The 26,320-nt window shown below is 40.3% G+C and overlaps 2 protein-coding genes across 2 annotated transcripts; both read right to left on the bottom strand.

Moving 5' to 3' along the window:
- Positions 1 to 4: 4 nt before the first annotated feature.
- LOC136428218 (amiloride-sensitive sodium channel subunit alpha-like) lies at positions 5 to 9,296 on the bottom strand. Its single transcript, XM_066417558.1, has 10 exons — positions 8,573 to 9,296; positions 7,345 to 7,511; positions 6,145 to 6,245; positions 5,293 to 5,456; positions 4,596 to 4,797; positions 3,796 to 3,868; positions 2,481 to 2,538; positions 2,247 to 2,320; positions 1,491 to 1,566; positions 5 to 1,111 (listed from the first exon to the last, which is right to left on the bottom strand). Exons 1-10 carry the CDS (start codon positions 9,191 to 9,193, stop codon positions 947 to 949), a joined length of 1,701 nt encoding a protein of 566 aa, XP_066273655.1. The 5' UTR covers positions 9,194 to 9,296; the 3' UTR covers positions 5 to 946.
- A 1,089-nt stretch (positions 9,297 to 10,385) lies between these two features.
- LOC136428217 (protein prenyltransferase alpha subunit repeat-containing protein 1-like) lies at positions 10,386 to 26,175 on the bottom strand. The gene is made up of 8 exons (XM_066417557.1): positions 26,044 to 26,175; positions 21,052 to 21,224; positions 20,587 to 20,671; positions 16,825 to 16,929; positions 16,161 to 16,470; positions 14,988 to 15,100; positions 14,200 to 14,310; positions 10,386 to 12,757 (listed from the first exon to the last, which is right to left on the bottom strand). Exons 1-8 carry the CDS (start codon positions 26,109 to 26,111, stop codon positions 12,379 to 12,381), a joined length of 1,344 nt encoding a protein of 447 aa, XP_066273654.1. The 5' UTR covers positions 26,112 to 26,175; the 3' UTR covers positions 10,386 to 12,378.
- Between the last annotated feature and the right edge of the window lie 145 nt (positions 26,176 to 26,320).

Genomic DNA, 26,320 nt, shown 5'->3' with positions numbered 1-26,320 from the left:
GCAGTGACCGTTCAATTGTTATAGTTATAATCTCACAATCCAAATTTCAAAAGCAAAACGTAAATTTAATGTTTTCTGTGATGAATATATGACAGTAGTTTCTACTCTATGTTACCATCATCATGCAACAGTGTTGAACCGTATCTTTATATCACTGACTACAATGTAAAGAAAAGGATTACCTTATCTTGGTATGATGGTATATACAAATTACAAACCGTGCTTTTCAGTAGGCATTCATTTGTATAGATCTACTCACACTGTATCTAAACACGTGGATCACAGCCCATAAACCAGTGCAAATTACATCTATCTTATTAGGAAAACAACACGACAGTAAGTACAAATACAGACAGAAATCGTAACTTTTTTTGACAAAGCTAAACGTAAAAGAGATTAGTGGAGTACAGGACAGATCATGAAAAGTAAGACGCAAGACTCCGTTAAGGTTAATCAATTGTTGGAATAAACATGGTTATGTCAAGAATGTCATGTGTTGCTTATCAGTATATGGTCATTGGGTCCTCATGCAAGTATTTACACAACGCATCTACTACACTGTATAAGGCAAACATTTGTGTGCAAATGCAGAACACCCCCCCCCCCCCTATTTTCCAAAAGTGTTGTCCTCGGGTACATAAATGCCGGACCAATTTCCCATCTAGTTGTTAGTTTTTATGTAGCTACGTATTTACAGCGTAACAAACAAACAAACAACAAACAAACAAACAAACAAACAATCATCCTGGCTTAGCAGACGAAGGTAACTTTAACCGACAAAAACAACAACTCAACAGCGGGAGCGACCGTTCAATGACGATATGAAACATAACACTTTAGTACGGTAATTACAATATCCAGGCAATTCCATGCAACCTATTTTTCATGGTGATGTACATGTATGTCATTCCTTCTTACAAAACAAATTATTCTTTTCAGATGGCATCTAGGTTTGACCACTGATGTCTGTAGTTTTCGTAGAGCGCTTCGCCTTGCTGAGTAAGATCTGAATGATGTCCACGATGAGTTCAACGACCTCAAGGACGGTCATAACAGACACGCCCACCCACAGTCCCAGCTGACCTCCGAGATCACCCAATAGATTCTCCACCTTTCAAATATCAACAGAGATAGACATAGGTTACCAACAAGTTATCATTTATTAATGATAATGTTTTTATTCAGTTCGTGCAGTTGTACGGATCAGCAGGGCCTTGAGATCGGGTCCCGAACCGTTCAGACAATCACAATGCTAGAAATACTAGTATATTACATTACTGGGACAATCAAATCATTCATCTTTGATATTACTGGCTGAAAAGACATTAAAAGCTTTAAAATGCATATAATACAACATGACATAAAAGGATCTGGAAGCAGTGATCAATATCGTGTATCAATAATTATGGAAAACAAAATCATTTAGGAGGAATACTACTGTACGTTTGCTCATACCACACAGCTATTGAATGAGTGACATGATAAGTTACCCCATACGCTGGAGACTCCGAGATGGTTTGCTGGTTGAGTTGTTCGAAGTACACTGTCAGCTTTAACAGGTTCCGCCTGAAAACGAGAAAAAACGAGCAGACTGACACGATGTACACACATTTGTCCACAAAATTAATGCTAATACAAAAAGAAGTATTCAGGGGAGGGGCGCCAAACAACTGAACATATATGTGTCATTAGTTATGGCCTTCAGTTTTGTTTGTCGATAGCTTCCCTTGAAATTTCATATGTCCATCCAACCAACCCCAACCCAACAATCAACCCTTCGAGAAAATTTCTTTCCTCGTCTATTTGAAATACCGTAAATTCCTTTATCTTTGCGTGGATTTAATTTCATGGTAGGAGGAAACTAGGTTCTGTAGTAAGTTACTCTAATAATACACTGGAATCGGATATTCATGATTTTTTGGTGGAACACTAATACTGTCGATCATTCTAGTACAGAAAAGGACAATGGAATATTAGTAGTCATCGCGAAAATAAAACCACCGCGAACATTTCAAAAATTACCCTACCCAGCAGTGGGACAAATGCCAATGAAATATGATCTCCCTACACCAAATGTTAATGGTTGTATCAAATGATATGTAGATAATATGGATTTGATTGAATAATCAATTGTTAATGAGAACGTGTCAGGTACCCAGCAATGGCGCGCCGTCTGTGTTTTAAAATCAACAGTAAACAATACGTATTACTACACATGTATGTCCTTCCCGTCACCATGTATGTACCTTGCATCGTAGGAGGTTTGTAGCTTTTCTGCAACTTTCTTGTCAATCTTCGACAGCTTTTGTCTCAAGGACGCCTGTGATAGTGAAAGGGAGCGTGTTTACATGTTAACACTGTTTCAAGTAAAACGTGTTCCTTTTTATATTTTGCTAGTACAATACAATACTACAATACAATACAATACAATATAAAAAGTAAAATTTAGTCTGATGGTACAGTACAGACAACAGACATACCTCATAGGAATCGGCAGGCCATTCAGAAAACCCAAAGGTCACTGAGAGCGTGTTGTCACTGTATACAAAATAAAGATTTCATGTTCTTAACAGGAAACTGAGCATGAGTATAGAAATGGTTCCTATCCATTTAAACACATTATTCATATATCTCGCAAGGCCATCAGTTTGATTTAAACATGATGTTACAGTGAACACATTTGCACAGTGAAAAATATTTCCCTTACCACACTTGTTCTAAAAGTGAATACTAAATGCATGCATGTGCGAAAATGTATCTTATACCCCCATTCCATTTGGACGGCGCTCTCACCGCGCTCTCACGGCGACCTCATTTTGACCAGATCGCCGTGAGAGCGCCGACAGCGCCATTGAGAGCGCCGACAGCGCGGCGAGAGCGCCGTGAGAGCGCCGACAGCGCGGCGAGAGCGCCATGCGCGCCGTCACCTCGGCGATGGTTTTGAACATGCTCAAAACCTTCGCCGTGAGAGCGCCGAGGATGGCGATCAAAAAACGAGCGCCGAGAGAGCGCCGAGAGAGCGCGGAGCGAGCGCGGTGAGCGCCGTGAGAGCGCGGTGAGCGCCGTGAGAGCGCCCAAGGTGGGACCAAAGGGCCGCAGCGAGCGCTCAAGGATCGCAGCGAGCGCTCTATGAGGATTGAATGGTCCTAACTGTAGTTCAAACAAATTTAATTCTTGAAGTGGTGTATCTTGAATTTCTGGGAATTTTGTGGTCAAATCATAGTTTTGCTCGTGGGTAATACAAATTGACGAATAACTACAAGTACTTGCTTCCATTCAAATTAAATTCCCTCCAAGTTTTATTGTCAGTGATTCAAAATGTGTTTCAAAATTCTGTGATTTACGTTTCTATTATAGCGTAGAATGATGAAATATATTTATTGCCAACAGTTTAAATGACAGACAACACAGAAAAAAACAAGTTTAACATACATATATTACTTAAGACACACACTGAACGACCGTGCAGCGACTAAAATTGAATCTGTTTTCCCCTTGATTTTATCATTAAAATATGATGCAAGAGGTACAGGTATGACTGAGAAGACAACAAAGCACACAAAACGTAACAAAAATTCGTTCTTTATCTCTGGAATTCGTTGAGTGATCTGTGAAATGTTTAAAAAGTTGCTGACATTTGACATTTTGGTCGCGCTGAGAGCGCGCAAGGGTCGCCGTAGAGATCCCACTTGAGCACGTTTTCCAGGAGTTCGGCGATCTCACGGCGCTCTGGACCATTTTAGGTCGCCGTGAGAGCGCGATGAGAGCGCCGTCCAAGTGGAATGGGGGTCTTACACACAGCTTGGTGGACAGTCACACCAAATATGTCCTCCACGCATTTCCTTGGTCCAGAAGTCCTCACAAAAATCTGCAAAAAAATTCTCCCTCTGTCTTTAATACAGTACATTCATATTTAGGAATGTGTACTAGCACAGTAGCAGTGATATATACGTGTACAGCAGGCCCTGTACATCGTGTATGTTATCATATGATGGGGAGATGGTATATGCTTCAAGTAATAATTTTGGTGCCGAAATGACCCATTATACGAAAGGGACAACGATATCAAAAAACTTATACCCTAGTACATAATATAAAGCACAATTATACAACAGCAGCGGTCATCCAGCTTCAAGAAAATGTTAGAACAAGTAAGTTATTATAGTGCAGATAAAGCAATGTAATGTATCTTCAGAGTAATCTCTATATATTTATTTCAATTGATAAAAGAAACATGACAATGATTGCATTTTTAAAACATAGAACATGTACAATGAACACGTAAACCGACAGACTTGACCTAAGTGATATCAAAACTAATATAATGCACGGATAGAGGTAAAGATGCTTTCAACCTTTTTCCAATTTTAGGCAGAGACAATAAGTGCAGTAGATTCTGTTAGATACAACAGACGATACGACTAGTATTTGCTCTAGAATAGATTTTAGAGCAAATACTAGTTGTATCATCTGAACTTCTATTGTATTGTCCACAGTACCATTCAGCTAACTGTGTGTATCTTGTTGACAGAAAGACTGTACAGATGTTATGTTTGATAGTTTTGATAAAACGCCGTTATTTGGAAGGTACGTACTGACTGGTACTGGACACGCTGGAATATCCTCGGGCAAGGGAATGAAGCGGCTGCCGCAACCACATTCTTTCGCCAGGAGGCGCTGGAAACAGGTGTACCAGCAGGTCTTGGTGGAGTACTTCAGCTTGCCGGGATACAGGTTGTCTTTGTCCCGCCCGTCAGTGCAGTTACCGTACTTACCGCCAAGGCGCTGGATCGTGGTCTGCAAGAGACAGGATAGAGTGAGGGTCCTTGTTAGGCCTGGGAAAATCAATGTTGTGTGTCTGATTACGGTCCTGGAAAAATTAGGCTCGGTAAGTGGGGATTTTCTTGTTCTCTTTTAGAATCCTGCCGAAGTTGTCCAACAACTACAGTTTAATGAATTGAATGTAAACTGGAATGCATCGGGGCACTGGTATTTTCAGCATCATATTGTAACTATATAGATGGATATAGAGTGTTGGATGTAGGAATTTCATCACTCAGATCTGAGCGAAAATTGTATGTCTCTTGTCGACAGCGGTCGACAAAAAAAGTCTAGGGTCGGCAGGTTTTTGCTTCGCCTACAGTCGATCGGGTAACCAGAAACACAACAGTTTCTCCTACATACTCCTTATATACCCTTTCACCCATACAGATCTAGTGGGACACACATAAAGTCTGTTCAAACATACTACTGTACGTTGATCATATATTGTTTTGCATTTCAAGCACTCACAACTTGGAGTCCGACCGACGTGCTGTACCCCGGGCCCACGTCGAAGCCCTCCTCGGCAGGGAAGGGCCATTCCCCCGGCTGGTGGATCACCACCCTCACGCCGGCCGCAGGTGTGACCGCCGGCACGTACTCATCCTGCTCGATATACATGGTTGTCTGCAGGCCTGTGGCCACCAATAGGATGATAGAGTTAGACAGGAATAAATGGCAAGGGATTGCTTCAATATCTTGTAGGCACTTACATTACTATGGTAGCCTGGATGCTGTAGCTAGACCCCCTGATCTCTATGATATCTATCTCAGTGTCTTATTCCGGGGTGCCTGTTGTAAAATTTCCTCGTGGGCATGTATGCAGCCGAAGAGGTGGCCGGGCTATTACTATGACGGCAGCGCTTGCCTTTATCACTTAGGCCCCCTTTCCACTAGGCGGCGATCGTTGAGCGACCGTATATCGACCAAAATTGGATTTGTGTGACCCTTGATGTCATAGTTGGAATGTGATGTAAAAGCACAATTTGAAAGATTACAACTGAGCTCACGAAACGTGAATAGAACTGTGAAATTCATTGAACGATCTGTCAAGTCTTTGGTCGCTCAGCGGTCGCAGCGCGATCGCAGCCTCCAGTGAGAAGAGGGTGTTTTCAAGTGTGTCATTGTTTCATCATAGTTGCTATGGGAGGGTTATATATAGTCATGCGTAAATGAAAAAGTAGATTAAAAGAAAATGGATTCAGTCGTGCAAACGTATCAATCAATATGAAAACCAGTGGTGTACAGTGTTAAGATGAGGGTGACAACAGTAGATTGATAACAACAGAAGAAGATCAGAATCCATGGGAGTGATAACTGTACCATGCCCTGGCCCTGGATCCTTTACTTTCCTCAGAGACACTTTGTCCGAGTTAAATGTGTAGCAGTTGCCGTACTTCTCATCAAGTATAAGCCTGAAGTCTCTTAAATGATATGGAAAACAAACAAACAATAGAAAACAAATGATGCGGATAACAGGGGCATTGGTGATAATCAATGTGATAAATCATATATGATGTCATCAATAATAGTGAACCCATGTGTCAATAATGGCTAACGTTACTGTGTGCATGAATTCATACGCTATGTTACTTTTGTATACTTGTCATCATCATGATGATAATGGCAATACTAATAAAGTTATCATTTGAATATCATAATAAACAATTTGTAACAGCAGCAGTTGTTTGCTACTTTACGAGCTCTGTGCTTTACTGAGAGTATCTTAGGGCTTTACAGTCGATAAACGAGAAATCAAGACCGCAGCATGACAAGTTCCAAAGATACAAAAAACGGAAGTTATGCTGCATTAGCAAGGTCGGCCACCAGGAGGCCCAAAATCAACCTTGACCGTCTACAATTACAACATCTACCCACAAACCAAATATCATCACAATTAGGGGTGGGTACCGGTACAGAAAATTTCGGTCCGGTCCAGGTCCAGGTCCAGAGGGTCAGGTCCAGGTCCGGACCTGTACCTGTACCTGTACCTGATTAAAGTTGTGTCGCAGTACGTCATATTTTGGAGAGCGAGACACAAGTAAAGGTCTCTGTGAGTCCTACAAATTATGTTCAAATTGTGTATTAGAATAATATGATTATTCTCGGTGTACACTAATGTGCACTAGCCGTCTGTTGACTCATCTACAAATGATTCACTACTAACGTCTTCGAAAAGGGCAACCACGACTCGTTAAATCTGCTATTTTATATTTTCTTAGACCGGTTATATTACCGCCTGCTGGTAGTCTGGTACTGTGAATTTTCTAATCGGTCCATAGGCCGGTCCACTGATTTTCTCTGGACCGTTTTTTTTGGACCGGTCCATAAGAAAATCCCGGTTTTGTACCGGTACACGGTACCGGTACCCACCCCTAATCACAATCCATCCAGAGGTTCTTAAGATACTGCACGGGACACACACGCACATGCGTACGCATACAGACAAACGGACCAAAAACTATACCTCCTATTTTTCATGGAGGTAAAAACCCAGATATCTTTGGGCAAATACTATCTTACTTCTTCGAGCAGGCTCTGCCGTTGTAGGCGCACTCGAGGATCAGGTCCTGGTACTGATGACCCATGGATATGCGGGAGGTTCTGTTCAGCTCCAAGATCAACGAGGAGAAGTTCTTTACCAGCTGGAACTCCTCGTTATATTCTTCATTATCACTGGAGCTCAGATCCTACAGAAGTAATAAAACTTCATCTCAGTCGTGATTATCTCTTGACATTTTAGGTAGGCGTCTTTCTATATACAGTAATATGTATGTACAATGTGCTAAGCCAATAAGCCAAAGTCCCCTCCGTTACATTAACGGATCGGACAAAATTGGGGCTGAAGCGGGAACAAACGTTTTAAAACACACCAAGACAAACAAACAAACACACCGAAAACAATGCCCTCCGTTAAAACAGAGAAAAAAACCTTGAAAAGCAACTGAAGGGAGATCTGTCGACGACTTAATTGTGATAAACTCATTCTATTCCTTCATGTATTGCTTGACATTTTCCACATTTTATGAACGACCAAACGGGACTATTTGCTCTAAAACTCTGCCAAAAGCCAATACACCCACAATCATGGCCTGTGCCTACGGCGATCCAATGACATCAAAATGGAGATACATGAAATTGGCTTCAACCAGCCCGCCATAATACTGGGTGATACAAACAGGTAGGTCTTAAAAAGTGAAGCCGAGTGGTTATCTTATACGCCGTTATCAACCACTAGTTCGTTAAAAGCAATAATGATATACTTCTTAGTGCCTACATGTCGCACAACAATGCGGAGTGAGAAGAAAATACGTGTATGACAATTCACTGTCCTATTAGAGCATATTGTTGTCCTTCTAGCGTGAGTATATATGTTGACTTGTATGCAACCATAGCGCATCTCTTTGTTATAGCTATCATAATTACGTTACCTGCAATAACGTTAACGGCTTAATTTTCAGGACCATTTACATTCACATTTACAATTTAGGTTCGTTAATATTCAATGTGTAATGCATTTTATTAAGTCCTGAGAACATGTACAGGACGGACGTTTGTACAAAGGCTGCAATTCAGCATTTGTGCTGCAATGGCTTTTTTATATTGAATAAACCATTCTCTTAAACCATTCTCTCTAATACGTGCTCTAGAGAACGTATTGCTTGGGACAGAAAAGAATGAACATGCTATGTCTGAGAGTCATGCATGAGGAGGGACAAAGCTTAAGAAACACGAGGCTGACACAACTGACCCCGTCGTAGTCCGAGTTCCAGCCACCGCCATAGTAGCTTGGAGAGTCATATGAGCTTGAGGAGTCAGATGAGCTCGAGGAGCCAGCTGAAGATGAGCTGGATGAGTCAGATGAGTCTGCAGACGACCCCGCCTCGCGCCTCTTTCTCAACTGTTCATGTCCTTCTCCTTTCTCTTCCTGCGGTTGATAGGAATCCTCCCAGTCTACATCATACTCGGGGACATCACCCTGGTTGGATTCGCCGTCACGTTTCCGTCTTGACGCGGGGGATGAGGACGGTGCGGCCGTGTCGCTGTCGGAAAGGTAGCTGGAGAACTCGCCGCCTGCGGTTTTCAGCTTGGACAACCGGATCGGGTTCAGGTTACAGATCGTGACCGCAGGGAAGTCGATAGTGGCGAACTTGACCGAGACATCCGTGGCCACCGGGTAGTCAAAATACTTGTTAAAAAGCGTGCTGGCCTGGTAGAGGAAGTATGCCAGTGAGGCCGCGAAGAAGGCGGACCAGAAAATCTTCCGCACGACCGAAAAGGACCCCACCGCTCGGGGGACGCCGTGTGCCGTCGTGGCGTCCGCGAACTCTAGCAGGGCGCTGGTGACTTTGTTGTCGGTGGTTCTAGGCATTTTGCAGCTAAGGGTATGGATACGGTTCGTAGCAACAAAGTGAACAACGCTTGTACGTACGATGCCAAGCACTGGCCGATCCCAGCCTTCTTATACATGACAACCTCTGTTTACCTCGTGTTTTTGTTCAAATACTAGTAAATAATGCATTAGCCAATTAGAAAATTTCATCTTCCTCATAGTGATCATTTAAAGTGGAGTGGGCGATGTTTAGTTCATATTGGCCCATTAAATATTAATCCATGTGGCTTGAATGCCATCATGTGTGATATTGCGTGATCTTATTCCATTGTTCCATAAACAGGCGTAGGCTACGATGAAATATGCTATCAAAAGAAGCGATAAGCCTTCGCTCATACACATGTATTCACATATTGTACTGAATGACTCACGCCACGCATACAAACGGCTACATTTCCATGAGTCAGCGGTGCGCAGGCTACTCGTGCATGACGGCAGACATTCAGGAAGACTAATTACGTCTGTTGTAAAGACAAGTGTTGTGGTTAAGGTTGTTGACCTTATAGGTTCTGAGTTCGAATCCCTACTAGCACTTAATAGGTAGTCCCATAGCCTTCTTGAGGCCGTAGGGGCAGTGGGTTGCTATCCATTGTGTCTAGGTAGGGCTCGGTATTTAAAGGCGGTGCCCAACCCTCTCCTTTTTACCTCCCCGACCCAAGTCAGGTATCCATTTTTACACCTGGGGGGAGTGAGGAAAGTCGTTTTAAGTGTACCAAGGGCACAACATTGGTAGTATGTCAGGGGATTCGAACCCAGGACTCTGGGTGCTGGGCCAAACCGTTACGCCAACACTCGGCACCGACCTTGACCTTTACAATATCAAACATTGTTATAGATATATTTTGTTATGTTGACCCCTTGACATGCCTACCAACTCGACGTCTATGAAAAGCTAGTACTACCTAACTACGCCGGCAATAGGGAGAATATTTGCCAGGGTTTCATTTGCAGGCTCCGTCCTACGCGGGCGAAATGTTATGGACTGACTCAACTGGCTAATCATTCCTTTTCTGACAAATTCTACGATCCATACACCGGTAAGAGGGCCTGGTGGAGGCTAATGAACAGCGGCCCTGATGGCCGAATAGAGTATTTTCGAAACTAAATAAAGGCACAAACAAACAAACAAACAAAACATGTTCTTCAGAATTATGAAGACTAGAATGCAATGTCAAGGTTATCCTTTTGAACTGCCTGCAGTTAATTTATTCATAACCAAGCATGTGACAGTGTGTGAACACATTTTGCTATAATAAGACATGGGATTTCATCTCACAAAGATGCAAAACAAAATTCAGCATCCAGTAGGTTAGACATAGCCTATATATATATATATATATATATATATGTTTACTTGACTATTTTTAGTATCCTTTGGAAATGCTTCCAAATAGACTTGAAGATAACGTGTGAAGGCACACTGACTGAGACTTGTGCTTGATGTATTTCTTCACAAACCCCTAACATTCCTTTTATATGCTTTCTTTATTAACAGTTCATCTTCATGATGTAAGAAATTTACCACAGTTTTTCCAACATCAATATCATCTATCACTAAGGCAATCTATTGGTGACTGCTATTAGGGGGTCTACATGGGGGGATCCTGGAAATGCCTTACTGGTAAATCTAAAAATGCCATCAATGCTTAATGGTAAATTCAGGAGGTCCAGGAACAGTACTTTGCCTTGTTCTTGCAGGAGGTTTTGAGAATGCACTCATCGGATTGTTTCATTGTATTTATGGCGTGTCTGACTAAACTAAGCTGCAAACAACACAACTGGCCACTCTCTTGTGCAATTTGGTGTTTTGACTACGCAATACGAAGAATGTGTCAATAATGCTTAATTATGAATCTATGATAGAAAACAGGCTAGGTAGAACTAAAGCAATGAATAATTTACCAACAATGTTTGACATTGAATTAGAGCAGGGTTGCAACGATTACCAGTTTGTCAAAATAGCTTGGTAACGCCTCAAGGAAAAAGGCATGCAGACCCTCCTATTATCTTAAAACCTCCATCATGGTACATGTATTATATGTGTACCTCTCACAGTACAGTATGACAACTAGTACCAACTTATTACATTATGTCTAATTGTTCTATTGTTGTTCCAGTATTCCAAACAATTCTCTTCTGTGATAAAATATAGGTTGTGTACTGTAAGGCTTGCTATATAACTTACTGACATGAACTAGTCAAAAGTCAAAACATTTCAAAATGCAACAATGCTTAACGCCAATGTTACTGATTACTCTACTCTTTTTCAAAGTACTTATATCTAACCAGCATCTTAACTTGTACATACAATGTAACTGATATCAACTTAATTGCTTTTTGAAGAGAAACAAAACACAAACATGGGGTACAAATACAAATGTTGCATAACATCTTTTTATACTTGTTGAAATATCCCAGCAATATCTTAGTACATTCCCCATTACACTTTTGAACAACAGTAGCTAAAAACCAACAGAACCTGGTGTGTAAATTCCTCTTAACCTTCTCCCTGCTGCCTAACTCTGTAACCAAATAGAACGGGGTGCCAAATGGCTACTTCAGTGCGCTAAATGTTAAAAAGCTCAATATCGGTACAGAAAAAGCTTAAGGTTCTGATCACAAATAGAAACTGACAATCTTTCTACAACCTTTGACTAACTTACAAACACAAAAATTGGTTTCTGTTAAAGCCCATATTACCAATGTGTTTATTTAGCACCTGTCCAGTATTAGAAACATTTGAAGAACTTAAGGGACCAGCAAGTATGCAGCAAAACATTCCTCGTTATTTGTTTCTTTTTTTAAAAATAAACGAATACTATCAGATTGAAACGCATCACAGCACAAGAAAGAACACAGCAATATCTTATGAACTTAGAATTGATTACATGGCATTGTCATCAACACTGGCTGGTTAGCTGCAAAGTTTCCTTTAACACAGTTAATTTTCCACAGCAGGCCTGTCCCATGGTTCATCGTCAGCGAACGTCCTGGCACCATTGTTCTGTGCAGGTTAGGCACATCGTAGTGATGTTAGACCCCCACAAGAGAGTGGGCCATTCTTATCTTCTCAACAGTCATTCATTTTATCTATACTAATATCTATAGAATATTATATTCTTGATCATGCTTTTTCTCACACAAGGGTAAACTTTTGGGTTGAGTTACAGGAGTTTGTTGTCCTGTCCCAGAATCCTTTGCTGAAGCCAGTGTTGGTAGCTCCCGGCCAGTCGGACTTGCCATCCGTCCTGAGACGTCGCCATGATGTTCCGACAAAACTCCAGTTCGGTCTGGATTGTGTGGTGTTCCGTGTACGTGGAGTCAACCTTGGCCTTCTTGTTCCCCTGCACCACTGCGGCGTGCAGTTTGCTGTCGTCGCGGTCGCGGGAAAACGAAGAGGCACTGTGCGTGTACAACTCGACCGGTACCTCGGAGCAATGCTGATGCTGCAAGTGTGTGTGGTTCTTACAGCTGGCACTGTTGTCAGACTTTGGGCACTTAAACATGGACAAGACAGATTCCCACTGTTGGAAGACATATCTCCTACAATAGGAAAAGAATGTTCTGTTATTTAGAGGCATGTATTATGGTAGTGTCCAGGCCACACTGATTATAAGGATGACATCATCTGGGCATGCCAAAACTGATGCAAACGTGTGAGAAAAAGAAATGTTGGGAAAAAAAGCTGCCTTCATTATGAGGAAGGTTGAACAAATGAATGAACATACAAAACAAAAATGTTCAATGTGCAGAGACTACATTTCCAACAAAAGCAGTACTTTTTTCAATAGGAAAAGAGGCATTTTATCATTAGTATTGACATTTTCTGATCTTTTTGTTGCAATTCACAGTATAAATTTGCTCATTTTGTGGCTTTGTTAGATTTATAGAGTGATGGTAAACTTTTTTTTTAGACACCAAGGAAAATTGATGCGTGTGGGGTACAGTGGGGATGTCATTAATATAATCAAATCAGCGTGGCCTTACCTACAGAAAAAAAGCACAACTCTTGCAATTTATGGTACTGTATTTGTTTCTTTGGTAGCCATTTCATATTGATACTTGATTTTGAGTGGAAAGTGATACAAGCAACCAACATTATGAAAGTCTTTCAGCACCAAGGACTGAGCAGCCTGCAAGATCTTTCTATTCCAAGAACAGAGACAGAAAGACACTATACTCCAATAGAAGTGCAATATTGAAAAGATACAACACTGTGCAACAAGAAAACCTGTCTACCAGTCTCCATTCATTGAAGAACTACATGAATTCAGAAAAACATAAATCATTCCGCTCCCAAAAGTGGACCCAAGGACATAACTCTATTTCTATGACCCAAATTCTGTGACAAGGACAGAATTCAATGACATATCATTCTTCATCAAGTGGAAGACTTTTTACACTAATGAGTGATTCATCTTTCTGACAAAACTGTTATGGGGTGGGGTCGTGTGGCGAAACGGCAGAGCATTCGACTAAGAACCAAGAGGTCCTGAGTTCGAATCCTGTCATATCACCAATGTTGTGCCCTTGGGAAAGGCATTTTACACGACTTTCCTCACTCCACCCAGGTTGTAAATGGGTACCTGACTTCGGTTGGGGAAAGTCGTATTGAGGTCACCTGGTGGCGCCGAATGGCAGCCGCCCAGACCCTTGCGACAGCTCCACAAAATGCAAGTGTGGATAAGATATTATATATGTTGTGTATTGTGTGAAACCTGTAATACCCTGCATCAATTCAGTGCTAGAAAGGCTGCCATTGCGGGTAATTTCTGACCAACAAAAACCATTATTATTATTATTATATATTGACACAAAACTCTGCAAGATTATGTGCATTTATTACAAACTACTCATTCCTGTGTAACACAAGCCCGCTGAACACAGTGGACTACTACTACTACTACTACTACTACTACTACTACTACTCAGTCCTTGAGTAGACAGTAGAGTAATTTTTGATTTGGTGCTAGCTGCAGTCTTACCTGTGATACCAGAGGGCCTCGTGTCCAGGGAAGGCAGTTATCAGGTCAGTCAGAAGTTCAAACTCTGCAGTCAGAACTGGAAGGAACTCGTCTTGGAGGGCATCCTCCAACCTGTGAACAAGATGTTGTTGTTTGATCTTGTAGTGCCTAGTGGCACATAGGTCAGCAAGCTTCTTTGCTGTTTATGTAGCAGGGTTTATTTCTACAAGGAGGGGTTGCTAGCCCTTCCTGTGCTCGAGGCACCACCTGGAACACTAGACCCCCATTTTACGTCCCTTCCAAAAGATGGGTGCACCCTCAACTGAGATGTCCTGCTCAAGATTGAGCCAGGGTCTCTCAGTTAGCAGCCTCACAGTTGAGCTCCTGGTTCCAATTGGTTGGTAACTGGGAGACCCCAGTTCAAATCCTGGGAGGGGCATCCTGGTTGGGGCTGCACCCATCTTTCGGAGGGGATGTAAAATGGGGATCCTGTGTTCCAGCAGATGTCTCGAGCACTCGGCTAGCAACCCCGCCCTGTAAAAATATACCCTGCTACTGAACCAGCAAGGAAACTTGCTGACCTATATGTGCCACTAGGCATTAGAATTAAGGGTCTCAACGAACGGACATGTAGACGTGAAGTATTTCTGTTAATGCCATAGCAGTAACTTTTAAGTGACTAGAACAGTGTATGCTCCATACATCAAACAACAACTAAAAATGTACAGATTCTGATAACCTCTCACTGAAAACCTCTCATATTTGCAAATGATTGACATTTGAGGTTGTAGAGCTATTGATAAACTGACCTGAAATGTGTGGCCAGTTGTGTGAGGAGAAACTGACGGTACTGGAGCCCGCTGTGGTCGGAGATGTGACGACTGATCCAATGTCTGTTGTCACACAGCTCTTTCATCAGGATCTACAAGTTACAGATATCACACATCACTAATGAGTGTTGCAAGTCAAACTATATAAACTTGACACAGTAAGGTTTATTAATTTTGGTTGATCATATCTCTGTAAATACAAACTATTTGTTTGAATCATTGGAAAGCTTACATATTGACCTTTATAATTGCATTGATTGTACATTCATGGGTTGTGTACCAGGGCTACCTATGTAAGTAGGTTGCAAAAGAAAACTCCATTGATCATTCTTTTGCTTTTTAATGTACATGTAGGATCATGACAAACTTTTGATCATTGTTATGAAGGGCAATAGATAGACTTTCCAATTGCACATAATACATTGATGAAGTAACAACGCAAAAATGTGACATCAAATTCAAGTTTTTGAACTTTTGGTAAGTGTGTAAAATACTTTGGAGCCTAAGATTTCACATGAGATTAAAATGGGTCTTACATCACACTTAATCATCTGAGACACATTTGTTGAAACAGACCAAATGTGATGGAAGTAAGTATGTGTGCTGCCTATCTTCAATTAGCAACCTGGCCTTGCTTAAAATGATTTCCACAAATTTGAGTTGTCAGTCTGTGAAGACAACTGTGAAATGTGTCCAAATGCAAATTGTTCATTAACCATCATAACAATTATGCATCAATCATTGATAAGCAATCAGCTACTAATGGCTATATGTAATTTAATGGTACCAGGCAGTCAAAAAAGCATGGCATTCACAACATCTGAAATTGCTTTGACTGAACTGTTTTTATCATCTCATCCTATATATTCATGAGGAATTCACCATGAGGCAAGAAGCCGAATCTATGTACAGTACTATTAGAGTACTTTTAGAATCCTGTCAATATGTATGAACTTTACTACTACTTTTGTCTGTGTATGCCTGCCCATGTACTTAGTCCGATAGGGCATGAATGTACAATAAAAGTTTCGATCATTTTTATTATCATTAACCATATCAATCATTAATAAGCCATCAATTACCAATGTACTGTAATATCATGTTACCAGGCAGTCAAAAAAGTACAACATTTACAAACAAGTAAAGCCTTACCTTATAATGACATCTTGCCACATTTTCCACCACCCATGCCCTGTGAGTCCAGGCATAGTAATTACTGGGGTATCTCTCTGCACTACTTTGACACACGGTGAGCTCTGCTTCCAGCAGTTTTTCATCACAAGGCAGTTTGGTGCCTCCCGCCTTTGTCCCATGTTGGGTGTTGAGAGGCTGCTCTGCTGTAGCACCACTGGACGCCTGGTCTCCGGCTACGAGACCGTTGGTGTGAGAAGCTTGGGCAATGGGACTGGGTAGAAGGGAGGTAGACGTTGTTTTCTGTATAATTTGCTTGAGCAGCCATCTCCTGGACAGGAAACAATCAACAACTGATTTATATACATGTCATGGACGCATCTAAACTGGATAATATTCAAATTAAGAAATGCAATATTACGTCAATGAAAAATTTTCCTTAAGATCTTTATGAAAAGTGAAAAGAAGACTGTTATGTCATCATGTGCAATGGAACTGTCTTTGGCTGTATTTACAATATCATACAAACATCTGTATGCGGACATTTTCAAACATCAACTATCAAAGTTTCCCTTTTCTGTTAGAACATTAAATGACAGGTAAATTCTTTTATATTCTCATCTGCTTAACTTTATTTCCTGTGAGTGTTATGCATTCTGTTTCTTTGATTTCAACTGAAGTTCACCTGTGAGCAAATGTCTCGGAGCTCTTTGGATGCTTGGTGAGGACCAGTGCAGCAAACTTCAGGTCTTGTGTACACTTCAAGTCTTCTGCTTCAACTAGCTCTTTCCTGGAATGTAAAGAAAATCTAACTAAGATTTAAGAAAATTGAAGACACTAGAGTCACACTGAGAACACTAGTAACTGAAAATATAAAGAGACGAAGAAATGATGAATAGACTTGAAATCTTCTGCTTCAAGTAGCTCTTTCTTAGAATGTAAAGAAAATTTAACTCAACAGATTGTAGATTACTAGAGCAACACTGAGAATTACTGGAAACTCACATGATGAAAGAAAATATAACATTTGGAGAAGAAATTCAAATCCTCTGCTTTAATTAACTCTTTCCTAGAACGTAAAAATGTCAAATGTTCCTAATAGGCGAAGGCTGGCACAGTAGATCAACAGCAACAGGTAGCTATTAGGATATACATGTCACCTTCACATGCACACCTCACATCTGGGTATCATTTAGGATGCAATCTAACATTATTACTTTTCTTTCCTCCTGGTTGTAACAGTCTACCTTAACTGGCATTTACTTCTGTTTAATATCATCTTCCTGTCAGACACTTTCCAGTCTTATTACTTCTGTGACACACTGCAGCTTTCTACATCAATGATAATAACAATCATTCACCATCTTCTTAATCTAATCTGTAACCTTCTTCAAGGTTACTGGGGTACCAGTAAGAAAGAGGGGGGTGCAAGAAGATCTTTAACATAAAAGCTTGAAATTGAAATATATTACCAATATATCTCAATTCACTTGTCCTGTCCTTTGTACACACAAAATCAGCTGCTTATGTTCCTTAGTGTTCTTACCTTTACTTCTTTTTGTTTATTTACCGGTCACTTGTTTTGTAGCTAATAAGGGACTATTCGAAATTTACAGGGGGGAGGGCCGGTTATCTGGGGGGAAGGAGAGGGAAAAAAATTTGGCAAGGGGGGAGGGCCTGGGACAAAAATTTGATCCCCTTCAGAACCTTCAAACACATATCTAAATGTCTAAAAATGGGCTCCGAGCCACTCAGAACACCCCATGTTTTTCGCTAGGAGCGGAGCGCGCGCCGCGATACAATGGTAAGGTTAGAATAAGAAATGCAACGTTATTTTGTGGTCTGATTCAGATATCTTGATATTTATGGTGGATAGATATAATAATGAAAGATCCTTTTGATATATCAATATGTAATACAAACGTGGGTTGCAACTCTCTAAAAATCATGTGCCAAGCGGCGTTCTGCGCTGAGGGGCGGAGTCACTCAGCGCGCCTTGTTTGCCACTGTACTAGAGTTCCCAGGATAGTTTCGTCAGGTTGATTGCCCAGTGTCCAGCAATGTACTTTTGGAAACATTAAATCATACACTGTGACCATACACCACTTATCAAAAGCTTCCAAAGAATTCACGGAAGTTATTAATAAGGAATAAGGAAACCGGTACCGCACGTTGTTTGAACGTGGGCGACATCTTGAAAAATATGACGGCCAAGAACTTTCAGCGTCGTCGATTGGTGCTCACAGCGATCCATGCTTGACACCAAACAAAACAAAGTTTCCCAAGGTAGGATTTTTTAAAACCTGCTAACCAAAATCTTTATATTGGGGAATATTAATTGACGTCCGGTCGCTGGGTATCAACTTGCCAGGGTAACGTTCTGAGTCTTCTGACAGATTCTAGAAGCAACAGATGACGAGACTAGGACTCGATATTGTTTACGTAATGTTAAAATGTTGTTCAGATGGTTAGCATACTTGATGATCATGATAGAATATTTCTGAAGTTATGAATGTAAATTCATATGTGTAAGATACTTAAATAGTCTCCGGCACGCCGCTCAGATCCCACAAGTTTGCAAAGCGTTAAGGCGGGTGGCGCAAATGACAAATTGGGTACAAGTACTTTTGGGATTTCACTTTAATACAGGATCATAAGGTGGTAGTGCTTATGAACAAAGGATGGATTAGCCTCTAAGCATATTTTTAAACTGGTGACATGGGCTCCGAGCCATTCAGTTTTTGCGTACGGGTGCCTGTTAAAGATTGAGCTAAGCATGGCAAACAAGAGAGAGATCACTGGTGAGACCCATTGTAAAATACAACACGAAGGACACTTCCAAACGGGAGCGCAGTGATTTTCGTGCCGTCTTGAATATTTTTCAAGAGTTGATAGGAGGGGGAGGGCCTAGGAAAAAAATTTTGGCTTGGGGGGAGAGCCTAGGAAATTTTTTTTTTTACCCGACCCTCTGATGACCGGCCCTCCCCCTATAAATTTCGTACAGTCCCTTCCCATGTACATGCGCAAACTGCTAGTGATCTCATTTTCATGAAGCTAAGCAGAACGAAAGAAGAGGAAGAAATAAAACGGGGAAAGGTGTTAAAGACATTTTCCTGACTTCCCTATATCAACTTTTACAAAATGGGATAGCGCTTGTGGCAAAAAGCCAGGCCTCGAGAGATGAGCTGAGTTAAAAGTGTCCATGGGGAACACGGGAAAATGTCTGTTGGCACCAGGGGCTCATTTCATTTGTCTGTCACAGTGGAACAAAGATGAATGGGCCATTAAAAGAGGCCTGCTCTTCATCCTACTTACTGGAGATACATGGCATTCAGAGATGACACTGTGTCATGATGACCACTCTTAGTATGTGTACATGGTTGTATCAGAATAAACATATCTGTAAAGGACTTGAAGAAAATTTTAAAAAGCAACGAAAACCTTGACAGGTATTTTGTGTATATGATTTTGGCCTTTCAAAGCTAATGGATAAATACAGTGAATTTCCATCAGCATAACGTTCATTTTTTAGTCACTTTCAAATATAAAATTTCGGCACAATTTCAAATGGTAGTACTTCTGGATTATTGTTATGACTAAGCTTTAATTCCTAGTTTCCTTGAGGTGACATTGGGACAATCCCAGCAGCTGTAACTCCCTGGGAATAGCGACCTAGCTTCCCTGCAAACGGGGTTGAATTGATTTTCCAATACCCAGGAGATGAGTCTGGCTTTGATTCTACATTCTGCCTGGAAACTGTCACGTTTTAAAGTCTCCAGGGTCAAGTCTGTCATGATCAATACATCACATTATACTGCCTGGAAAATTGCATTTGCTTACAAGGACTTAGAAGTCAGCTGTGGGGGAAATCCAATTATTTGAGTATTTATAGATAACGTGACAGCAGAATCAGTTTACTTGTACAATAGCTTGCTTGTACACTCACAATATGACTGTAGTTTAAAGTGCTTGTGCCACCAATGACACTAAAATACAAGATTTCCTGATTACATTCAACCATAATCAGTATTATTCAATGAACATGGACGTTTGTACAAAATATACATGTTTCTGATCTTATAAAAACCTTGCAAATCATACTTCCAGCTCTTGATTCCTGCCGCCAGGTAAACAAGCTAAATTCCACCCGTAGAGTCATAGTGAACACGGCAGTCGGTTCAGGACCTGGCACTGCAGCTCGCAAAAAAAACTACTTTTGGGAAGCAAACAGTGCATTGTCATGGTGATCACATACACTTGCAAGTTATCATAATGTTTCCTTTGTTTCCTTATCAAAAGAATGTTTTTCGTGAGCTGTGGTTAAAAGTTATAACCAGGGACTGTTGTGTAGTGTCAGTGGTGGCACAAGCACTTTAAAAACCAAGATCTCAAGATCATGTAGAAGTATGCTGAGAATAGAAAAAATAAACATAGGGAGAAGAAATACCTGATGTTCCAGGCAGTAAGGCAGTCCGCCTGCACCAGTAACACAGCTCTTGTAGCCTCCAGCAGACTTCTGGCACTTCTAGAAACTGAGAAATGCAGGGATGATAATGAGGGAAAATATAAACTCCAAATACCATATATACACCTCGGCAACTACAAACTTACTGAAAACTGCTTTTCACTCCCTACAATGATAATACAATGTATAAAAATCTACCAAAGATACTGTCATGCACATGACAATGATGACATGTATAAACCAGGGATAGAACTAACCAAATAATAAAATTGCTATACTTTTAAGATATGAACAATCAAAAATACTCAAGGAGACCACCCAGGGGACTGATAAAACCTGGCCTATGTGGACAGGTGGTCACTATTGACAGGATTCTTTATGCTTGTGTCAATGGGAAAATTATCTGGGGCACCACCAAAACAAGGTCACATTGGTTTCAACCCATACCTTTTATTTTCCTTCCGCTATCATCTCTGCCCCTTGCTCTGAGAACTTTGTCGTGTGCGTAAGGGAAGATGAGCTCTAGACACCAGGTCTCTATCCCCAGCTTGTTGTTTTCCACCACCACTGGGCTCCGGTTATGCTGGCAGGTGGGGCAACAGATGAACCCCACCTCATCTCTACCAAAACAAATAAACAAACAAACACAAACAACATTAAGTCAACATTGAGTTCACAGCACTGTTAGGTTATTGCATAGAAAATACTGTCCACAAGTAATGCTTGCCATTTGAAGCTTCTAAAGAAATTAGATGCTTTTAAGTTAATACACATCAAAACTTTGTTTTTCCATAGAACTATCAAAGAGTGGAACTCGTTATTACTATTGATTAAATAGCTTTAAACAATGCTTGCAGCTATATTATCCTCCGATGCAGACTCAACCCGGCTGTTTTCTTTTTCAAGTTATTGTTTTTATACTATTATATATTTTTTCTTATTGAGTCGGAGGCTACAGCTATATGTGCAAATGTGTATAGGTGTGACAGGTCCTTCAATGTAATAACCACTATTAACCAGCTGCCGTGCCATGTGCCTGTGAAGATGGTGTGTTACACCAGAGGATGGTTATACTGGCTATACAGATATAGATACAGATAGCCCTCTGTCAAGATTTGTCAATATACATGTACATCATAAAAGTAAATGAGAAACAGTCTCCCTAGCTACACCTTTTATGACAAAATTATTTGTAGAGAGTTTACAATTCTGGAGGGAAACAGAGTAACATGAATCATTCTATTCACATGACCTTCACTTATAAGTCAGGTTTCTCGAAATCAAATTATGTAAAGTACCTTAGATGAGATGTGGCCATGTTGGGGCCATGAAGGGTGGGCTACACGTAACTCTATCTAGATGTTATCAAGGCTATAATATCACAGAAACCGTGTTTATGCTCTGTGGACATTTATCTCAAGAGTTCCAAAGGCGTTGTGTTTTGTACTACAAGTCCTATCAGTATTTCAAGAAGTCTTCCTAAACTCAGTCAATGTAGACCTTCCTTAGTTAATTCCCACTTCAGTTAGTGCATAGGTCCTGTATACAGTGTTGCTGACTGCATGAAATATTAATGATACGCACACAAACTGTCCTGACTTTCACCACAATATATTACAATGATTGATCCTTTGCAGTCTACCCACCACAACAATCCCTCTCAATTGTGCCAAAGATCACTGGAATCAGTCAGTACTGTCACCATGATACGTTTGTGAAGGTTAGACATCCAGGTAAACAATATATAAGGAGAAATTCAAACTCTACAACTGGATAAAAATTCGGAGATTTATTTCCGGACGTTTCGAGTGACATCCATCACTCTTCTTCAGCGTCACTAAAGTGAACTATCAATATACTTTAGTGACGCTGAAGAAGAGTGATGGATGTCACTCGAAACGTCCGGAAATAAATCTCCGAATTTTTATCCAGTTGTAGAGTTTGAATTTCTCCTTATATACTGTCACCATGATTTACATTTACATATATAGCTATAGCATATCCTTTAACTACATATTATGCATGTATAGATATTAAACATATTGAAGATAAAACAGACATTTGTACATTATTGCAACTCTCAAAAACTTATTTCACTATCACTATATCAGTATTACTGGATGATGATAGAGTTTATATTCATGTGTAACCTTAATAAACACATTCAAAAACTGGTGCCAAATTAACTACACATAAATCATTCATAGTCGAACTGATACAGATTTGTGAACCAGTGTCAGCTCCGTTGTGCGTGGGAGTTGGTCTGTGAGGTTGCCAACTTTTCTTTAAGATCCTTGAAAAGTCATCTGTGCCAGCGGACTATAAATTTTCCAAAAGCCTAAAAGTCATATTCTGCTTGGATGCAATCAGATGAGCAAAAATTGAGCTAGAATTGGATGGATTTCAGGCCACCCCCAACCCTATTGCCAACCTTGGTTTGTCAGGAGCAAAGTTGTGGGGACGTCCTGAATATGTGACAGAGAGAAGACTGTTGGGGTTGATCTGCAAATTACCAGATGCACAATTGCTATAAAATATTGATACAAGGTACATATGGTTTTAGCCCCTGGTCTCCAGGGTTTTTGCTCTACAAGTCGAGACATGCTGCTAATGACAGGTAATGGCAGTCTGATGGCAGTGACATGCCATAGTTGGTAGAAAATGGAGGCTTACAGCTGTAAATTACTTTTCCATTAGGTTAAATGACTTTGGGGATGAAAGGCAAACATCGTCATTATAATTTACCAACTTTTTGGATGTCATAGAAAACAGCAATTGACAGGATGTTTTCCTCCCTAGTATATTTTAAAAATATGATGATGAATACAACAGCAACATAAAGGCTTTAACGTGATGCAACATAAATTGTTGTAAGACATTCATTGAACATTTAAGAAAAAGACAAGCATACACTGTATGTTTGTGACAATCTTAAGTGACAGCCTTGGACAATGACAGTGCACAGTACTGCATGCACACAATGAACTATTTTTCTCATGAGGTCTGTGCAGACAATAACATCCATTACCCAACTACTAGAACCATAGAATAGAGGGGAAAAGATACCATTCCTCTAATAGATAGTACATGAATTATTCTCCCAGACATACAGACTGGAAGACGCGTCCTAGAAGCGGAGCTCTAGGACATGCAGGTTCTGGTCCACATAGGAGAATGGTATGAATGAATGTAGACCTTTATTGTGCATTTATTGTACAACAGAGCTAAGTGCACTGGTCACAACAAAGACATGTTTACAAACATGCATATGTTGGTATAAGTATTGTAGTCTATCATGAAGTTTGCCTTCTTCTCACTTTTAATTTCTATAGCCTCTTTATTATTATCAAAATGCATGAGGAAAATTTCAAAGCTACTCATATATCTAATTATAAAGTGAGGGAATTTACTTTATACATCAAAGATGAAGTGCACTACATATAGAAGAGTTTGGTGCTCTGAAGTCAATTATACATGGAGCCATCCTGATGAGACTGGTTGGCTACACGATACAGGTTAATGTTAACTGTCAGTTTGATGGATGGGACCTCAGTAGTCCCTGTTATCTTCTGGGTCCATCTCTGTAATGGCCCCATATCAGCAGGTGTCCCAACCAGCCAGCCAGGGAAAACGTCATTAGGACATTAAAATCTGATCAATACCTGTCAGGGGTGATATATTGCAATGTAGATAATTGGATTACTCAAGCTTTGCACATGCACACACGACACTATGAATTATTTTATTGCAATATGATATCTGAATGCTATTTGATTGCAACCAAATCATAGTTTAAAAAAATAGATTTTTATTACTATGTTCATGTAATAAAATTTTTAAAAGTTACCATGCGTGAACATGGAATTTTGTACATGTTCACACAGGTAAATGTGAAACTTAAAGTTTAATCAGCTAACTTAACAATTTTAGTATCATCAAACAAGACAAATTTGGACAAAGAAGTGTTTCAACTTTAAATCTATTCATTGTATTTGCTACAGTTGTAGACTTTTCAAATCTTTTATATGTTGTAGTAATAAATCTACATGACGTGGCTATCGACAGACAGCACAGAAATAACTTGAAATTGGTGAACATCAATTTAAAGAATTCACGGGTACAATAGCTCAGGGGGGATAGTGATCGCCTAGCATCCATAAAGTTGGGGGTCTGATTCTTGACAGGACATTCTCTTTTCAACATCTCAGGAATGTAAAATGGTCTAAGACTTCACCATTTTACAGGATTATCCTCAGGGTAGTCTGTGGGCTTTATTGGCCCTCTCCGCAGGGGGCTGGCACTGCAGGTGGCCGGCACTGGATGTTGGGCTGGCCACTAAAGCGTGATGCAACCAGGCTATCCTCAGGGTTAGGGCTGACACAATCCTGAGGTGTTATTCACAAGTTTATCAAAGGAACAATCTTGTTAATATTACAGTACCAAAACGTTCTTATTGATAGGAATTTTTTTTCAATAGCGCCAAAAAGTTCTTATACTAAGTTATAGTGCAAGAAAATTCCTACTTTTAAGTAGGAATTAAAATTCTGTCAATAGCCTTTGCTTAATCTACACTATGCAATGATGAATGTTAGACATCAAGGCAAACAATATCATATAAAGACAATTCTCTGAAGCTTAACCAGTCATAGAGACTGAATTGTCTATGATGGCAATGTTCCATGTTACACATTGAGAAATCCATCAGCATACTTCAGTATAGCTTTTCTCAGCAAGAATCTCTCCAGGAAGGTCTGAAAAATATTTGTTCAGCTTTTCTTTGCTGACGAATGGCTGAGTTTATTGGCGACTTCAGCTGGCAACATAAACTTTTCCAATAAATCTATCTGGAAACTGAATTCAAAATAGACATCAGTACATGTAAGTTACGGCAGCTGCTGGCAGATGTATAAAAATTATTTTGATGAGTCAAATCTGCACTGAAAAACATTTAAGTATCAAACTTAATCAAATGTTGCATTTGATATGTTGCATTCAAATGTTGTACTGTATTTAACCCCTACCTACCCGAAGACTCTACTCTACATTACTCTACTCTGCTCTAATATTTTGACAAGAATTGTGACAGTTATGACATAATTTGTGATTGTCATTATGACACGTGTGATCATTTCTAAAAACATCTAAAAATGCCAAAGATTAAAGAATAACTCGAAATTCACGGAGTTGCGAAAGCAAATCATGTTAACTCCACGACAACATATCTGGGATTCTCACAGTAAGCCTGTCTCGGCGGCGACTCAAAAATATTTCTCAACACAGTCATACCAGACGACTTGCTCGGGGGAAAAAGTAGACGCGTAAAACCGTCCCGCCTACCAAGCGCAGTTCACTAACACACACCATAGCGGCCTGTTACTCGACAGCTAGATTACAGAACTTGTCTCCAGGTGCTGTACAAGGCAAACAAACACCACTCACATGTTTGGGTGTCGCTGGAAAGCCGTGGACAGGTCGGAGAGGATCCTATGTGCCAGCTCATGAGCCATATTTTGTTGATGTCTGACGGCTAAACTGAGGATTTGACCTTTCACCTTCCCGTGGAGGAATCCACTAAAAATAGGGATGTTTATTTTTTAGGTAATGAAGATTAAAATTTCAATTTAGTTCCATCAAAGCTCATCCTCAGATCTCAATCGAAAGATTGAGCGTATTAAAAGGTTTATATATGTAAAGTTAATTCAGCCTTGTTAGCATT

This window comes from Branchiostoma lanceolatum, chromosome 2 (genome assembly GCF_035083965.1).
Source record: "Branchiostoma lanceolatum isolate klBraLanc5 chromosome 2, klBraLanc5.hap2, whole genome shotgun sequence".
NCBI lineage: Eukaryota > Metazoa > Chordata > Leptocardii > Amphioxiformes > Branchiostomatidae > Branchiostoma > Branchiostoma lanceolatum.
The sequence above is the reverse complement of the archived record's forward strand: the minus strand, read 5'-3'. Positions and strand labels throughout refer to the sequence as shown.

Excerpts from the sequence above, each read along its gene's own strand:
- LOC136428218 (XM_066417558.1), bottom strand. The coding sequence starts at position 9,193 with ATGCCTAGAACCACCGACAACAAAGTCACCAGCGCCCTGCTAGAGTTC. Across the intron at positions 4,798-5,292 it reads CGTCGGTCGGACTCCAAGTT|ACCACGATCCAGCGCCTTGG; the intron begins GTGAGTGCTTGA and ends TGTCTCTTGCAG. Across the intron at positions 2,321-2,480 it reads GGCCTGCCGATTCCTATGAG|GCGTCCTTGAGACAAAAGCT; the intron begins GTATGTCTGTTG and ends TCACTATCACAG.
- LOC136428217 (XM_066417557.1), bottom strand. The coding sequence starts at position 26,111 with ATGGCTCATGAGCTGGCACATAGGATCCTCTCCGACCTGTCCACGGCT. Across the intron at positions 16,471-16,824 it reads TCCGAGACATTTGCTCACAG|GAGATGGCTGCTCAAGCAAA; the intron begins GTGAACTTCAGT and ends TTTCCTGTCCAG. Across the intron at positions 12,758-14,199 it reads GAGGCCCTCTGGTATCACAG|GAGATATGTCTTCCAACAGT; the intron begins GTAAGACTGCAG and ends TTCCTATTGTAG.